This window comes from Habropoda laboriosa, unplaced genomic scaffold, assembly GCF_001263275.1.
Source record: "Habropoda laboriosa isolate 0110345459 unplaced genomic scaffold, ASM126327v1 scaffold134, whole genome shotgun sequence".
Taxonomy (NCBI): domain Eukaryota; kingdom Metazoa; phylum Arthropoda; class Insecta; order Hymenoptera; family Apidae; genus Habropoda; species Habropoda laboriosa.
In genome coordinates this window covers 1,747,247-1,761,486 of record NW_017100266.1, presented here as the reverse complement: position 1 = coordinate 1,761,486, position 14,240 = coordinate 1,747,247, and the positions used below count along the sequence as shown (strand labels likewise).

Below are 14,240 nucleotides of genomic sequence, written 5' to 3'. Positions count from 1 at the left end.
TGGACCTGGGATAGTCGAACGAATTCGCGGTGGTACGCTAATAGAACGAAAGGGAGGGGAAGAGGTGTACGGAGGTCAAGTCGCATCGTGGAACTTTCTCCGTGGCAAGTTTTTCGATAGCGAACGTGAATGCACGAACACGCACGCTTCGGGACCGGTTTTGGACTCAAGGTGTTGCATTATGCAACTGGCCAGGGTTTCCCAATTCGAAGGTCCGCGAAAATAGCTGCGCACTGTTAGAAACTCGATGATCAGTATTCCATAATTTTCTTAAGAAACTGAGTATTATTTTTTTTTTCTTCTTCTTCCCATTCATGGTGCCTGTTTATTAAAAAAATTAAAGCGTTTCGAGGATCTAACGTTGAATTTCTTTCAGATTTCTAAGCTGCGATCTCTTAGAAGAGATATGTACACTACCGGCCAAAAGTTTGGAATCACCTCCCACTTTTCATCAATATTAAACCTGCTGCTAATTTTTCATAGATTTAAAGTTTATCTCGATTCTACATTTATCAATTTATCTCGTACCAATTGATTCGAACGATAAAAAATTCTCGAAGTCGTTGCCTTTCTTCTGGAAATTTTTCTGTAAATTGCAATGCTCGGCGATTCCAAACTTTTGGCCGATAGTGTATGTGTGAGAAAAAAGTTTCCCTTTCTTACTGCAAAATTATAATTTGTGATTAAATAACGATAAATAATTTGTATGCTAATACAAAGAAGCAACGTATTCAGAGTAAACATCCATTCGTTCTCTGTATTTGTGAAGAAAAATTGAGTTTAGAAAATTCTAGTAACGAGTGATTAAAAACTTGGAAGGTTTTTCTTGCGTATAGTACTGATTCGTCGAAGCAGTTTAAATATTTTTCAGAGGATCGTCGGAGAATTTGTTGAAACATTGACAAATCGAACGTCCCAGTAGAAGCGAAGAGTAGAGATAAATTGTGCAGAAGTGATACATGGTAGACGTTAAAGGACTCTGACTTCATCCTTTCCATAACATGCTAATATACAATCTGCGTGCAATAATACCTGAATGCTTCCTTTGGTCTTCGAGCTAATCTCCGCTATATCTTCACTTCATATTCTCTGAATTTATGTCAGTGTACGTAGCACAGGTTTATAGCACAGCTTCACTCGGTGTGTTTGAATATATGTCCAATTTATCAAGGCAGTTTACGGTGTCCCGTGGTATGCAATATTAAATTTAGTACATCAGTTTCGCCACAGGCGCAAAAATGCTTCGTTACTGTGAAGAAATCCAACCCCTATCCCACTTCAACAAATCATCTGTTAGGGATTGGGTTTATGACATGGACGCCTGTTTACGCTACTTTTGAATGCGCCCCTTTTCTTCTTCGCGTTAATTAATTTTTCTTTCAAATTGGCCACGAAGCCCAGGAAGCGTTTCATGGCTGCAGAAAAGTAACTTTTCTGCAGGCCACATACCTTCCCGGTGTCCACTCGTCAACATTCAATAGACATAGACATGTCATAAAACCTCTCGCGTCTCCCTGACCGCCCAAAGTCCCGCTACGCGCGGGCTACCCCTTGGTCCTCACACCCCCGCCGTCGCGACATACCGCCACCCTGCCAACTTGGAAATTCCAGGGTGGGCGGCATACTCGCGGGCCAGGGAGGACCGTCCAAGGGGGTAGACCCGTTCCCATTCGCGGGGCCAGGGTGGGCGGCATGCTCGCGGGCCAGGGAGGACCGTCCAAGGGGGTAGACCCGTTCCCATCGGCGGAGACCACCACCTTCTACCCCTAAACCTTTTTATAAATAAGCGCTCCAACGCGGCGCACATCAGATCAAAAAGGGAAAATAGACAAACGCCACATAAACTACTACTCTTCAAAATAAAGTCTTTTTCATTTAACATAATAAAATACGTGCAACCTCACCACACCACGATTTCATACCAGCAAACAACCCGCACCACGAAACAGCGACAATCCTGCCACCACTCTCGAACATACCGCTTGCTCGAAACGCACGACGCAACATCATCCATTGCGAAAAAGGAAAAATTAAAGAAGAATGGAATGATATCTGGAAATCGAAACCAACAAAAATCCATAGCGTAATCACAAATTTTTCACAAGATGTCCCACGCGGTTACGTGAACAGGAAAGAAAGAATCGTTCTTTCTCGTCTGAGAACTGGTCATTGCAAGATGACACATGAATTTCTCATAAAGAAGACACACCCTCCCTTATGTTGCGAAGCCCCACTCACAGTACACCACCTTTTGTATGACTGCGAAAAATTTTCTACCCAACGCCTGAAATTTTAAATCAACTCGAATACTGCCCTTACGTCTGAGAAGTACGCAAGAAATACTATTGAATTCCTTAACGAAACCAACCTTGTTCCGTCGCGCAGGTACGGAACGCGTGGGGTCTTCGTTGACCGGGTTTATGGCACGCTCGCACTCGAAGGTTGTTTTTCAGAACAAAGACGCTTCGTAGCTCCGCGAAAAAATAAGTAATTTCTTACAGAACAGTGCCTTTAGAATTTCGACTTTTCCGCGTACTCGATAACCGAAGACGTGTCGTAAACCAGGTATTACTGAAGGGTCAATCCACACGCGCGTATAACGGCACTCTCGGCCGAGGTTTGACCTGGCGCACCACTCCTTCCAAGGAAAAGCGCGCTAAGGGCGCAATAGAAGGGTGGGTGACACTCGAGGGGCACGTTGATTGGTAATTTGTGCGTACGTGAAAAAACCAATCAGCGTGCCTTCTTGCGCTTGGCGAGGGAGTCACGGCGGACTCCGGAAAAATTCGGGGATCGAGAAACACGTCCGCAAGGATTCTCTCGTGTGAACAGCACGTTGATTGGTAATTTGTGCGTACGTGAAAAAACCAATCAGCGTGCCTTCTTGCGCTTGGCGGGGAAGTCACGGCGGACTCCAGAAAAATTCGGGGATCGAGAAACACGTTCGCAAGGATTCTCTCGTGTGAACAGCACTTTCTCCAGCCATTCAACGAGACACAAGTAGGAGTCGTGATCGAATACTCGAGTTTAAAACAAGTCGTCAATCGTTTTCGTGGCTAACGTTCCGAGCAAGACAAATTTTCGAATTGGTTACCTAAGATTAAGTTTGCGGGTAACAGTCGTGAGCGCGAACATTTTGAATGATCAAAGGAGAACGCGACGCGACAAACCTCTTCCACGAAATCTAAAGTCATTGTGAAAGCTCGTCGCTGATGACCTCGATGTTGATGCGACGTAAGACCCTATATGAAAAAAAAAACCAGCATATAACCCCATGGAAATAATCCAGAATTCGATGAAACAAGATTTCGTCGCTTAACGAACAATTTTCCTTAAAATCTAAAACCTAAGAAACGTTTCTCGTTCTTTCTCTTCCATAATTCTCCAAAGTTCCCCTTCGCTAATTCACAGTTCTCCATTAACTATCTAGCATCGTCTGAAAAATTCCGAATATTTCAGCAAAGTGACCTTCCATTCCTCGGTCCAGCGAGAATAAAAATTGTGCAAAAAGCTTCGATCGTTCCAGAAGGTCGAAACGAAGCGAAAAACTTGGAATCGTGGTTAATAGTTAATGGTCGAAGAGTGATCATCCTGATAACCTTAATGAGAAGCAGCAGATTTCGATCGTTACACAGAGGATGAGAATTATTCTGGGAGAATGGACGCGTAAAACGTGACAGAATGGCGCAACAACAGTTGAACGGTGCCGCTTTAACGCGTCAATGGATGAATTTTAACAAACCGCGACTATTTTCGTCGATTGGATACTTCTCAATCCCGGTAAACCAGATATTTTCTCGTTATCTCCGTTCAACTTCGTACACTTTCCTTCGACGATTCTGTTCACGCGAATGGAATAAGCGAGATCCCTCGATGCGCACTTGAAACCATAACTGAACCGATGATTCTTCGAGCCTTGGGATAATTGAAGAAATTTATCGGTTAATATTCATCGCTACCGGGAAAATATTCTTCGCGTCGAGAAATCCTAAGGAATTAGTCGGTGTCTGCGGAGTACCGATGCAAGAAGATGGTGCGGGAGAGTAGTGTATGCATTTGTAGAAGAATTGCAAGGTTCGTCGTGCTTCCGATTGAAACTACGAGGAAACTATGGAGAAAAATGTTTTTTATACCGTTGGCCAGTAAATATTTTCACGAAAGCTTTGAGAATCCCTGTGAAGAAAGGACTCTCGAAGAAAAATTGAACTTGGGAGTTGCAGGTGTGGCGACCGCCACGGGGGGCACACGCACTTAGGCCTGGCGACTCTTGGCCCTCGAGGCGAAGTGTTAAGCACTCTGGTACTTTGAATATTGCACTAGGTGCCGTCTGAAGACTGAATGTATTGCGTTGAGAGTCTGACTGAATCTTTAAGATTCCTAATGTAACTGATGGTCTGTGTACTAACACTCTGTGGTCTTAAGCTAAGTCAGCCTTCTTATCGAGTCGTCCCTTCTCCAAATCCTCTAAAATTTGAAGAAGGGACGCGAAGGGAGGTTCTTAAAATTACTAAGCGACCAACCCCGTATTACTCTCTTCCATTGCGCCTGGAGCGCGTCACGTCCTTGGAGCGGGGGTGACGAAGCTGGTCCTTGCTGGACGGAAATTTGACAACAAGGGGGAAAAACCCGGCCAGGTCAACTCTGACTCTCCGACTCGTTCGGGAGGTCAGGTACCGAGAGGCCTCGGTAATTGCATCGGTTTCGAAGACCCTTTGGGGGTGACTTTATGATCCCTTGCCTTACCGACTGAGCAATAGCCTATTCTTTAATATTTGAGAAATTCTACGTGCCGCATGTTGGCTGCAGACCGGTCTGCTAAATTAAAGTAACAGTTTGCTGAACTAGAAATCACGTATCATAAAATCGTCCCCTTGGTGTCCTAACACGAAGAACCGAGAGATGTTTCTCCAAACATCTCCGAGTTTCTTCGTCCTCGAGGACAAGAGTATTGCCTCGGCAATGCAGACCCGCGCCTCCACTTCCTGGGACTTTCCCAGGGAAAAGGGGCTACTTAACACATTAAGGACCGCTAAGAAATCTATAAGACATACGCCTAGGACCGCACGTTTTTGGGCAAGCTTGCACGTTACTAAAATCCTCATTACTTTTTTATTTATGAAGCAATTTTTGCGAAACTTTCAGAAATTGTAAAATAGGATGCATCTTAGGTATTATTGAAAAAAAATTATGTTTTTTAATAATTATCATAAAATTTTATTTAAAAATCAATTTTACCAAAGTTTCTAGTACTTTTTTAAAGTATGATATTGCGTGAAAGATTTTTCTCTATGAAGAGGAACCATACAAAATTTACATATATATCTTGATTCGCTTCGAAGACGAAGACTATTCGAATCACCAAAATGCAATGCAACGTGTCGAATTTTCTCTGAGACTAAGCTGTTTTTATTTCGGGTTCGTGCATTTATACAGTCTTTCATAGCTTGACCTGTACGGTTTCCACCAATGGGATTGATCTCTTCGGTGTGGATGAGACGAAAACGGTTAATACATTGACTATTGATATTAACACTTAAATGGACAAAGTACGGGTTTGTCTCGTGATCCGTCCGTAACAGACGAGGCGCGCAGCACGAGAAAACTCGTGAGCGGTCCGCGACAGATGGGGCGCGCAGCACGAGAAAACTCGTGAGCGGTCCTTAATGTGTTAAGGGAGCCCCGAAAAAGACACGAGGCCTTTATCGTATCGTATCGTCTTACATCTAAAATTAGTTTAAGCATTACCGTTTCAATAAATATATTTTTGTTACACAACTTCGCGGGTAATCATTTACACCACGTCACTTCCAAACAGGAATGAAATTTATTCGTTGCTCGGTATATTGGGTCGTTCAGAAGCACTAAATTCAGTCGAATGTTCGATGAATTATTAATTATGGAAATTCTAATAACGCGTCACCGTACCCAATCCACAAATCCATTACTATAGCCAGTGTTAATTATAGGAGAGCTGCGGTACCCACAAGTAGCTCACTTAGTACAATATACAGGGTGAGTCTCCTAACACGACGACTTCAGATAACTCGTAAGTTGTTCGTTGTACGAAAAAATGTTTCAAACAAAAGTTGCACGGTACCTAGGGGGGCATACTGTGCTCTAATCTGTTTTTTATTATCTTACTTTTTTATCGAGATATTAGGCTCACATTCAGTTTTTTTAAATGCAATGTCCAATATTTCTCTTCGAATGAAATCATCAAATTTTGCGTGAAAAAGTATTATTACAAAGTGGGGCTTAAAATGAACAATTACCGAGATATCTTCAAATTAACAATCTTCTATTAGGAAATACTCTCAGTCAGCGTGATTCTTAGCACGACTTTGTTTGCTTAGTAATTATTCATTTTAAGTCCCACTTTGTATAACACTTTTTCACGCAACATTTAACGGTTTATCCGAATTCGAGAAGAAATATTAGACGTTCTATTTAAAAAACTGAATGTGACCCTAATATCTCGATAGAAAAGTATGGTGGTGAAAAACAGATTGGAGCACTGTATGTCCCCCTGGATACCATGCAACTTTTCTTCGAAACACTTTTTCGTACAACGAATAATTCACGAGTTATTATTAGGAGACTCGTCCTGTATATTAGGTCGTCCCATAAGTTCGCGCCGAAAGAGTAAAATATTTGAATAAAAATCCAAGGAAATTCTGCAGCGACGACGTAATGGTCTTACCGAAAAACACAGAAAAAAGTTGTGGTATGAGAAGGCACTCCCTTTTTTTTTTTCTATCAAATTTAAAGGTTGTTGGAAATATTGAGCTGAATTATAAACTTCGGTAGAAACTTATTGGATGACCTAATAGTAACCGCAGGAACATTCCCATTTTCGCTCTACGTTTACTCCAGTAAACTATATCCCCCGGTGAACGTGAAAATATTATTGTTTCAAATTGAAAACTAACGTACGCTACCGGTCAAATGTTTGGAATCGCTGTGCATTGCAGGTTGCGCAAAAATTTTCAGACAGAAGAATTTTTTATCGTTCCAATCCGTCGAAATGAGGGAAATTGCTACTGATCTCCGCGACGTCAATTTCAAATCTACAGAGCATTAGTAACAGATTCAGTATTGACGAAAATTGACGGGTGATTCCATACTTTTGGCCTGTAGTGTATATTTTCTTCCCTCTTTCACCTACTCCCCTTTGCAATAAATAGAAAGAAAATTGATACTTGGTAAAATTGGATATTTTCATAACCATCACACTATTGGTAGCACCAAACCAATATTACTACTCCTTGTTTAGAAAGTAATAACGACAGCAATAATGCAACGTCGACCATTCCCTTCTTCTCTGAACGAAATACAAAAGTAAAAATTATTATTCCTATGGCTGAAGCACCACTATTGTAATAATATTTCCAAGAATCGCCATACTATGGCAACACCGAACAATTATCAGTACTCGTAGCAGTACACGAGAAATGTCACTGACCGAAAATCAAAAATAAACAGTAGGCTGTTGACGGAGCATCAACTTTTTTCCACTTTTTCAACAATTATTCTTATCAACTGTTACCGCTGTCGACACAGAAGAGGAGCGGAAATTAGGAAATGCCACTGACCAAGACAGAGAAATTTTCGGAGGAGTGAAAATAAAAGATGAATTTAGTATGCTCCGAAGCATCCACGTTTTCACTTTCTCGAATATGTATACGATCATCTCTACTCACAGCTCGCGAGGCCTAAGAAGAGGCCGCAGGCGATCAGCGGATGAACGATCATCGTCGAGGTCATCACGAGCTCCTGCTGTGTCGTATCCAAAACCGAAACTACCTGCCTCCTCTTCCTCGCCAGCTTTTATCATCTTTGCCCGCGTGAAAACACACTCCTCGACCACCTCTTTCCTCCTCGTGCTCCGTTCGTTTCCTCCACCTCTACCTGCTGGCCAAAATGTTCCTCTTCTTAGGGGGAATACCATGTTGCACAAGAGATATTTTTCAGTATGTACATGGCGCTCGAAAGAAATTGTTAACAGTTTTATGAAAGTGACGTTTCTTTTTTTTTTTTTAGAGAGACAGCACTGATAATAAATGTACCTGGTGTTCGAAGAGTTTCCACTTCTTCGTCATCGTTGTCAACAGTTTCTTCTCTTCTGCAAAGATGCGAATGTATATGAGCCGTTTAATGCAAAAGTGGTGTAACTGAACTTTTTGCCTGTTCGAGATTAACCTTCCTTCTGTTTTGCGCAGAAGTGGCGTAAGGATATCTTCATTTGACCACCCACTCGAATGGTGTGTACGTTGTATGAAGGTGTAAGTCGGTCTTTGGCGTGAGATAAATGACATTGGACCTCTGGATTTCGAAGGACTGAGCGATGAATAAGAGTTTGTCGCTATCCACATAGTTTCTGTGTCATACTCGTTAGTATTTTTCGATTTAAATTCATAACGATGTAAACCATGTTTTATACATTTTATTCAATTTTTTTTTAATAATTTGTTTGGTAATTAATGAAGCGGTAGAAACATAATGTCTGCCTCAAGAAACAGATCCGGTTTTTATTACGTTTAATAATAATTACCTTCCCGGTTTGCAGGAAAACGGTGTAAGTGAGAAGAGTATTGAACAAAATGATTATATGTACCGTTGATTTTTGGGGCAAAATGGCGTTATTAGCTCAAGGTATAACTATACAGTGGCTTACGTAAAAGAGATGCAACATTCCTTCGTATTGTTAAATTTTTCAGAACCTTTACTTTATATCCCTTATCAACTTTATCAAGTTACACTTACATTCATATTTCCTTTAAGCATCCTGTATATTAAAGTACATATGTTTTAGATTGAAGGATTATGGGAAGTTTTGAAACTGTTAGGGTTCGGTTAAGTTTATTGGAAGTAACGTATTGTTGTTTGAGATTGCTTCGAGAGGTCTGTTAGAGTCGTTTCTTTTACGACAGGTTTATCGATGTTAATGGTATCAGTGAGAACTGTTTGTTTGTTTCTAGACTTTTCTTTTTTATTAGTTTATGCTATATTTGTGCAAATTAGTGCAAGTTTTCATTTGTACTAAATACCAGTAACAGGTACCTACACTACCGACCAAATGTTTGGAATCACTGTGCATTGCAAGTTGCACAAAAATTTCCCGAAAATGTTAACGTTTATAATAATTTTTTAAGGAATTTGTTGTCATTCAAATCAATCGACACGAGGTAAAGTACTGTTGATCTCTACAACATCAATTTCAAATCAATAAAGAATTAGCAGCAGATTCGATGTTAATGTAAATTGGCAGGTGATTCCAAACTTTTGGCCGGTAATGTACCGACTGTAATTATCGTACAATAAGTTGTACAATGTGGCATAAATCCAAAAAAAATTCATGCTACAGTGAGTGATCAGATTAAAAAGTTACAAATTTGATGTGTTCAATAATAGTAGAATACATCCTTTTGTTTTGTTCTTAACACATAGATAGACAACTTGATTATATTTTGACAGCTTACACAGCTAAAAGAATGTTTAAATTCTATCGTTGCCTGGTAATTCACCGGATATGAATACAATAGAAAACCTATGGGAATGATTAAAACGTAGGATTGCATCAGAAATGATAACTAATAAACAGGAAGTGACAGAGAAGCATATATCGGTACGGCATTCTGACGCCGGAATAAAAGAAATCTGCAGAAAAAGTATCGAAAATACGTCGAGACGTATTCGAGCAATTAAATATTGATGTCTATATTTTTGAAAATTTTCAATAATTCGTAGAAATTTTAGAATTCTCTTTAAATATTAGAACCATAACAATACATTTTGTAATAAAAAAAGGTTTCATTTTAAGTGTACTTTCAATTCCATTCTTGTTCAAACTTCAAATAAGTAAGACACAATTTCCAAGTGTTCGTAATAACTTCATCACCCACTGTAGTCTTCTTTTCAATGTTACAATTATTACCAATAAAATAAAATAGCGAATCCTCTTTCCCCACGTTGCCCTAAATTCGTATCTTTCACGATTCTACTAAAATAGTATTATTCCAATCACTGATTTAACAACTACTATCCTTTAAAGTATTAATAAAAATGCCACTAATGATGCGCTATACTATTCAACTACCGCGATACTCTTATTTTCCCTCTTCCTGCGTTCTAATCTCACTTCCAACCACCGTTCACCAAAATGGCGGCACTGAACCACTTCTAAACCGAATTTCTCCAATTGAATTGTACCAAACAGCGTTCGAAATCGATAATGTCGATCTTAAATACAATTATTTTTCTCTGGTCGCGGTGAAAAGGTCCCCGTGGCAGAGCCACGCAGAAAGAAACGTAGAAAATGTCAAGGCTCTGGCCGATGGACGCCTGAGGCACCTCTAATCGCGGAACTTCGGAACATTACGCAAGTTTACAGTCTCTTCTCCATTTCTTCGCCGAGTGTCACTACTCCTCGACGCGTTCCACGAAGGAATTCAACAGAATTGCACCGACCTGTCCTCCCGTATCGAAGCAGACAGATAGGATGCGTTATTAAAAATTCCTTCGCGCAAAAAACAAAGGACAAAAAGAATTTCTACGTCGTCCGATCTTTCGTTTTGTTAAAAATTAACAAAATGAATTTTTTCATCCGGGGAAATTCTTAAGAAATCACATCACACTTTGTCCTCCTTATTTTTCACTTCTGTGAACTTGGATTTTGTGAATTTTGTGAAGCTCGATTAAGTTGACGTTATATTTTTGGGTTGAAATTCTTGAAAATAATTTTTGTGGAACAAGTGAAAGGGCAAAGACTGTAATTTTTGCAATTGAAAGAAGAAAAGAATGAATCACCGATTGCTTGGTGAGAGGTAAATTTATCATCAGTTTGATTCGTTCCTCAAAATCGCGTCGTAAAAACGACCCTTTGTTCCGAGTTCGAGAAGGTGGATAACGATAAATCGATCTCGTTTTACGTCCCTTTTTTTACGAGTGGAGTCGAATTGGAAAATTAACGAGACGCGATAAAAGAAAATTAAATTCCATTCTTCTCTTCGCTGTGACAGATAATAACCGAATAATTATTCGTGAATAGAACGCTAACAATAATTCTCAATTATTCCGGAGTTATTTTCAATATAGTAAACAACCATTATTATCCCATGGACGGAAACAATAATTAAATCACCATTATAACGGACGGATAATTAAGTAATAACCGTATAAGCCTATGACGAAAGTTGAATATTTCGTTAGTCATTGTCGTTTGTTAACCAAATCAGTAATTACGCCAATGGCCAATCACGATAATCGATTAAACGAAATAGATAAGCAACAATGAGAATGCCAGTCACGAATATCGATTAGGAAACCATAGAACTTAATCAAATCATCCATCGTATCATGTTTCGTGGTTTAGATTGCTGGTTGTAAGGTTAAAATGGATAAAAAGAAACAAAAAGAAAAGTATGAAACTATGATTGGTATAATTGTGAATTTCTGGTAAATTCCAGATTTTTGCGTTGGAAAAACAGAATGACAGTGCAGATTTTGGCCAGAGAGGTTATATGTGGAAGTAAGATAGAAGATAATTCAGTGAATTTGGTTATGACAGAGCTTTAATTTTCAGATCTTTGGATCAGGAGCTCAGAATGATACTGGAAGTAAGTGTCTAGTGACGTGGCTTTAAGATGCTAACTTTAGTTCGTTGATTTTCGCGGGAAATTTAAAATGTAGTTTTTTATTGCAGTATAACGAGATTTCTTTGAATTGTTCGCTTTTAATAATAATTATTGCAAATTTATTAATGTATGTTATTAAGTTAAAGCATGTAACAATTTTATTTAAGAGCTCCAATACTTATAAACTACCATTTAAATTGTTATTTAACAAGAAACACTAATAATTCTATAATTATAGTACTTGAAAATAAGCCAGACACTATATTTTACTATATCTACAATATTAGTAACGATAAAGCAATTCAAAATCAATTATAAATCTCAATTAAATGTAATAGAGGCGACGAGGATAGCAACAGCGACGAGAGATAAGGAAACGAATGGCGGTAGATAAGGATATTTTTTAAAATTTTATATCAACATCATTTTGCGGTGATCGAGCGCGAGCTCATTGCCGCCTTTTAGCAATATCGTGAAAGTATTGCAATACAGGTAACTGTAACTTTGTCCTCCAATATTGTTAGTAATGTTTGTGGCGTGATATATATATATATTTATTTCCTCGTGTGTTATAATTTAATTTAATTTTTACTATTACTTTATTTTATTTTATGTCCTTATTTTCAGGTCTCTTTACCGCCAGGACCAAGGTCCTGACGTTGCCCGCCCCTACCCCGTGGAGGCGGACCTGTTTATCTACTCTAGTTTTATTACACGAATTGTTTGATTCCAAAAAGGTAGACAAGGATAGCACGAAAGAAATGAGTTAGACAAAGAAAGCGGTAGACATGGCCAGAAAATTTTTATGAGGCGGCGTCTACCGCGACCCGCCAAAGCGGAAAGAGAGTTCGTTTCCGGGATACCGACGAACGCCGCAAGTGGTTGGTGTGCGCGGGAGGGAACTCCAGCTCTTAGCGTCTGTTGCAGGAGGAGTAGCGGCTGTAGGACAGTCAATCGAGCGGAAGCAGTGGAAGGGTGAAGAGCATTTGTGAAGCAAGAGATAGAAGATTTTGTAATATATATATAATTCGGTTATTAATAACTTTAAAGAATATACTTTTGTTAAATATATTTTATTCGTTACAATCCCGTATGGTAAAACAGACGATCTAAAGAAAGACCTAATCCTACTTCCCGCGTGGGCCGGTAATACAGAACACGTCTGTAGCAATCCGCTACAGTATACCTGCTTACACCGCCATCTGGCGATCATATAATGAACATATAAGTGAATTATACGCACAGTTTTTATTTCACTCCTTTCATTAAATTATAAGAATTTATGTGTTTTATAAATGAAAATCCCTTGATTCCTTCTCAAAATATACAAAGTTTTGCTTTCAATACGATTTCTAATTGTATAAAGATTCTGTTAACAACTTAATAATTAAATTTCAAATCCTAACATTACTTTGATCATTTTTAATGCGTTATGACAGTCAATTTGTGATTTTAAACGGTTTCTACATCCGACGATTGATTTAAAAACTTTTTCTTCTTCTGGCAATCTGTATTCCTTCTTCGGTAATAATATTTTGCAACCAATTTTTAATGCATTGTAACTTAATTTTTTGCATTTTTATCGTGCTAAACTGTAATTTCTTTGCTAATATTAACAAGAATATAAAATAATTTATTTGCTCAAAAATTTCATAGAAAAATTATTTTGAAAATAAAACAACAGTATTGAAATGCAATGTATGAATTGTTTAAAAAAAATGTAGAAATGATTCATCATGATATAAAATAATTATATGGATGTATCAAGGAGTAAAATATTTTTGGAAGCCTGGAATATATCACTGCGGAGTAAATAATATACCGAATGACTACTTTCTGAATAATCACTTTTATTTTTGATCCTTATCAATATTAAACAACGTAGTTATGTAAGGGTATATATATTACATGGAAAATTCTGTCCTCCTGGTGCGCATATATCATCCCAAGATACCTCGATTTTTCTCGAGAGAAGAAAAAACGAAAAAGTTCATAATTACACCGATTCACACGCTCTCCTACCTTATTTTCCCTTTCGCTCTCTCACAATCTTTCTCTCGTCCCCCATTTTATTCGCCTCCTTTCTCCCTCCTCCACATTGGAAATCGAAATTTAAAAAAAAAAATTTGAAATATTCAATTGAAAGTTAGTAAAAAAAATATTTAAAAATCTACAGAGTTAGTATTGTTCGTAAAGCGTTGTTGGTATAGCAGCTTGATGATACTTCTTAATTTTCTCCATTTCCACCTGTTTGTCCGTCTTTTCACCAAGAAGCACACCGTAACCTCAAAAATAAGCAAGAATAAAATATATTACGGCAATTTTAAATGATTGATTACACTCAGTTAAAGTCTAATTGGTTCAAGATTCTTCTTCCTTAGCATGTTCAGAGTGTCGGAGGATTAAGAACACGTGACACCACACCATACCAAATCACTAAAACCTCCACATCCGGTAGAGGACCACAACAGTCAGAAGCCTAAAAACGTATTCTCCTCGAGATTCCTTGAAATTTCAACAATTTGCGTGTAAAGAAATCAAAAATCGTCAACACAACCTCAAAAAAGTGTTAAGAATCCAAACTTCCAGGGAAACCCGTTTTTTCTC

At 38.7% G+C, this 14,240-nt stretch overlaps 1 protein-coding gene across 1 annotated transcript in view; it reads right to left on the bottom strand.

The window, feature by feature from the left end:
- Window positions 1-7,808, bottom strand: part of LOC108573295 (chondroitin proteoglycan 2-like) — a 13,700-nt gene extending 5,892 nt beyond the window's left edge. The window contains exon 1 of the mRNA XM_017935695.1: window positions 7,701-7,808. Coding sequence (XP_017791184.1) covers window positions 7,701-7,764 — 64 coding nt within the window. The 5' untranslated portion in view covers window positions 7,765-7,808. The remainder of the gene's footprint in view (window positions 1-7,700) is intronic.
- Between the last annotated feature and the right edge of the window lie 6,432 nt (window positions 7,809-14,240).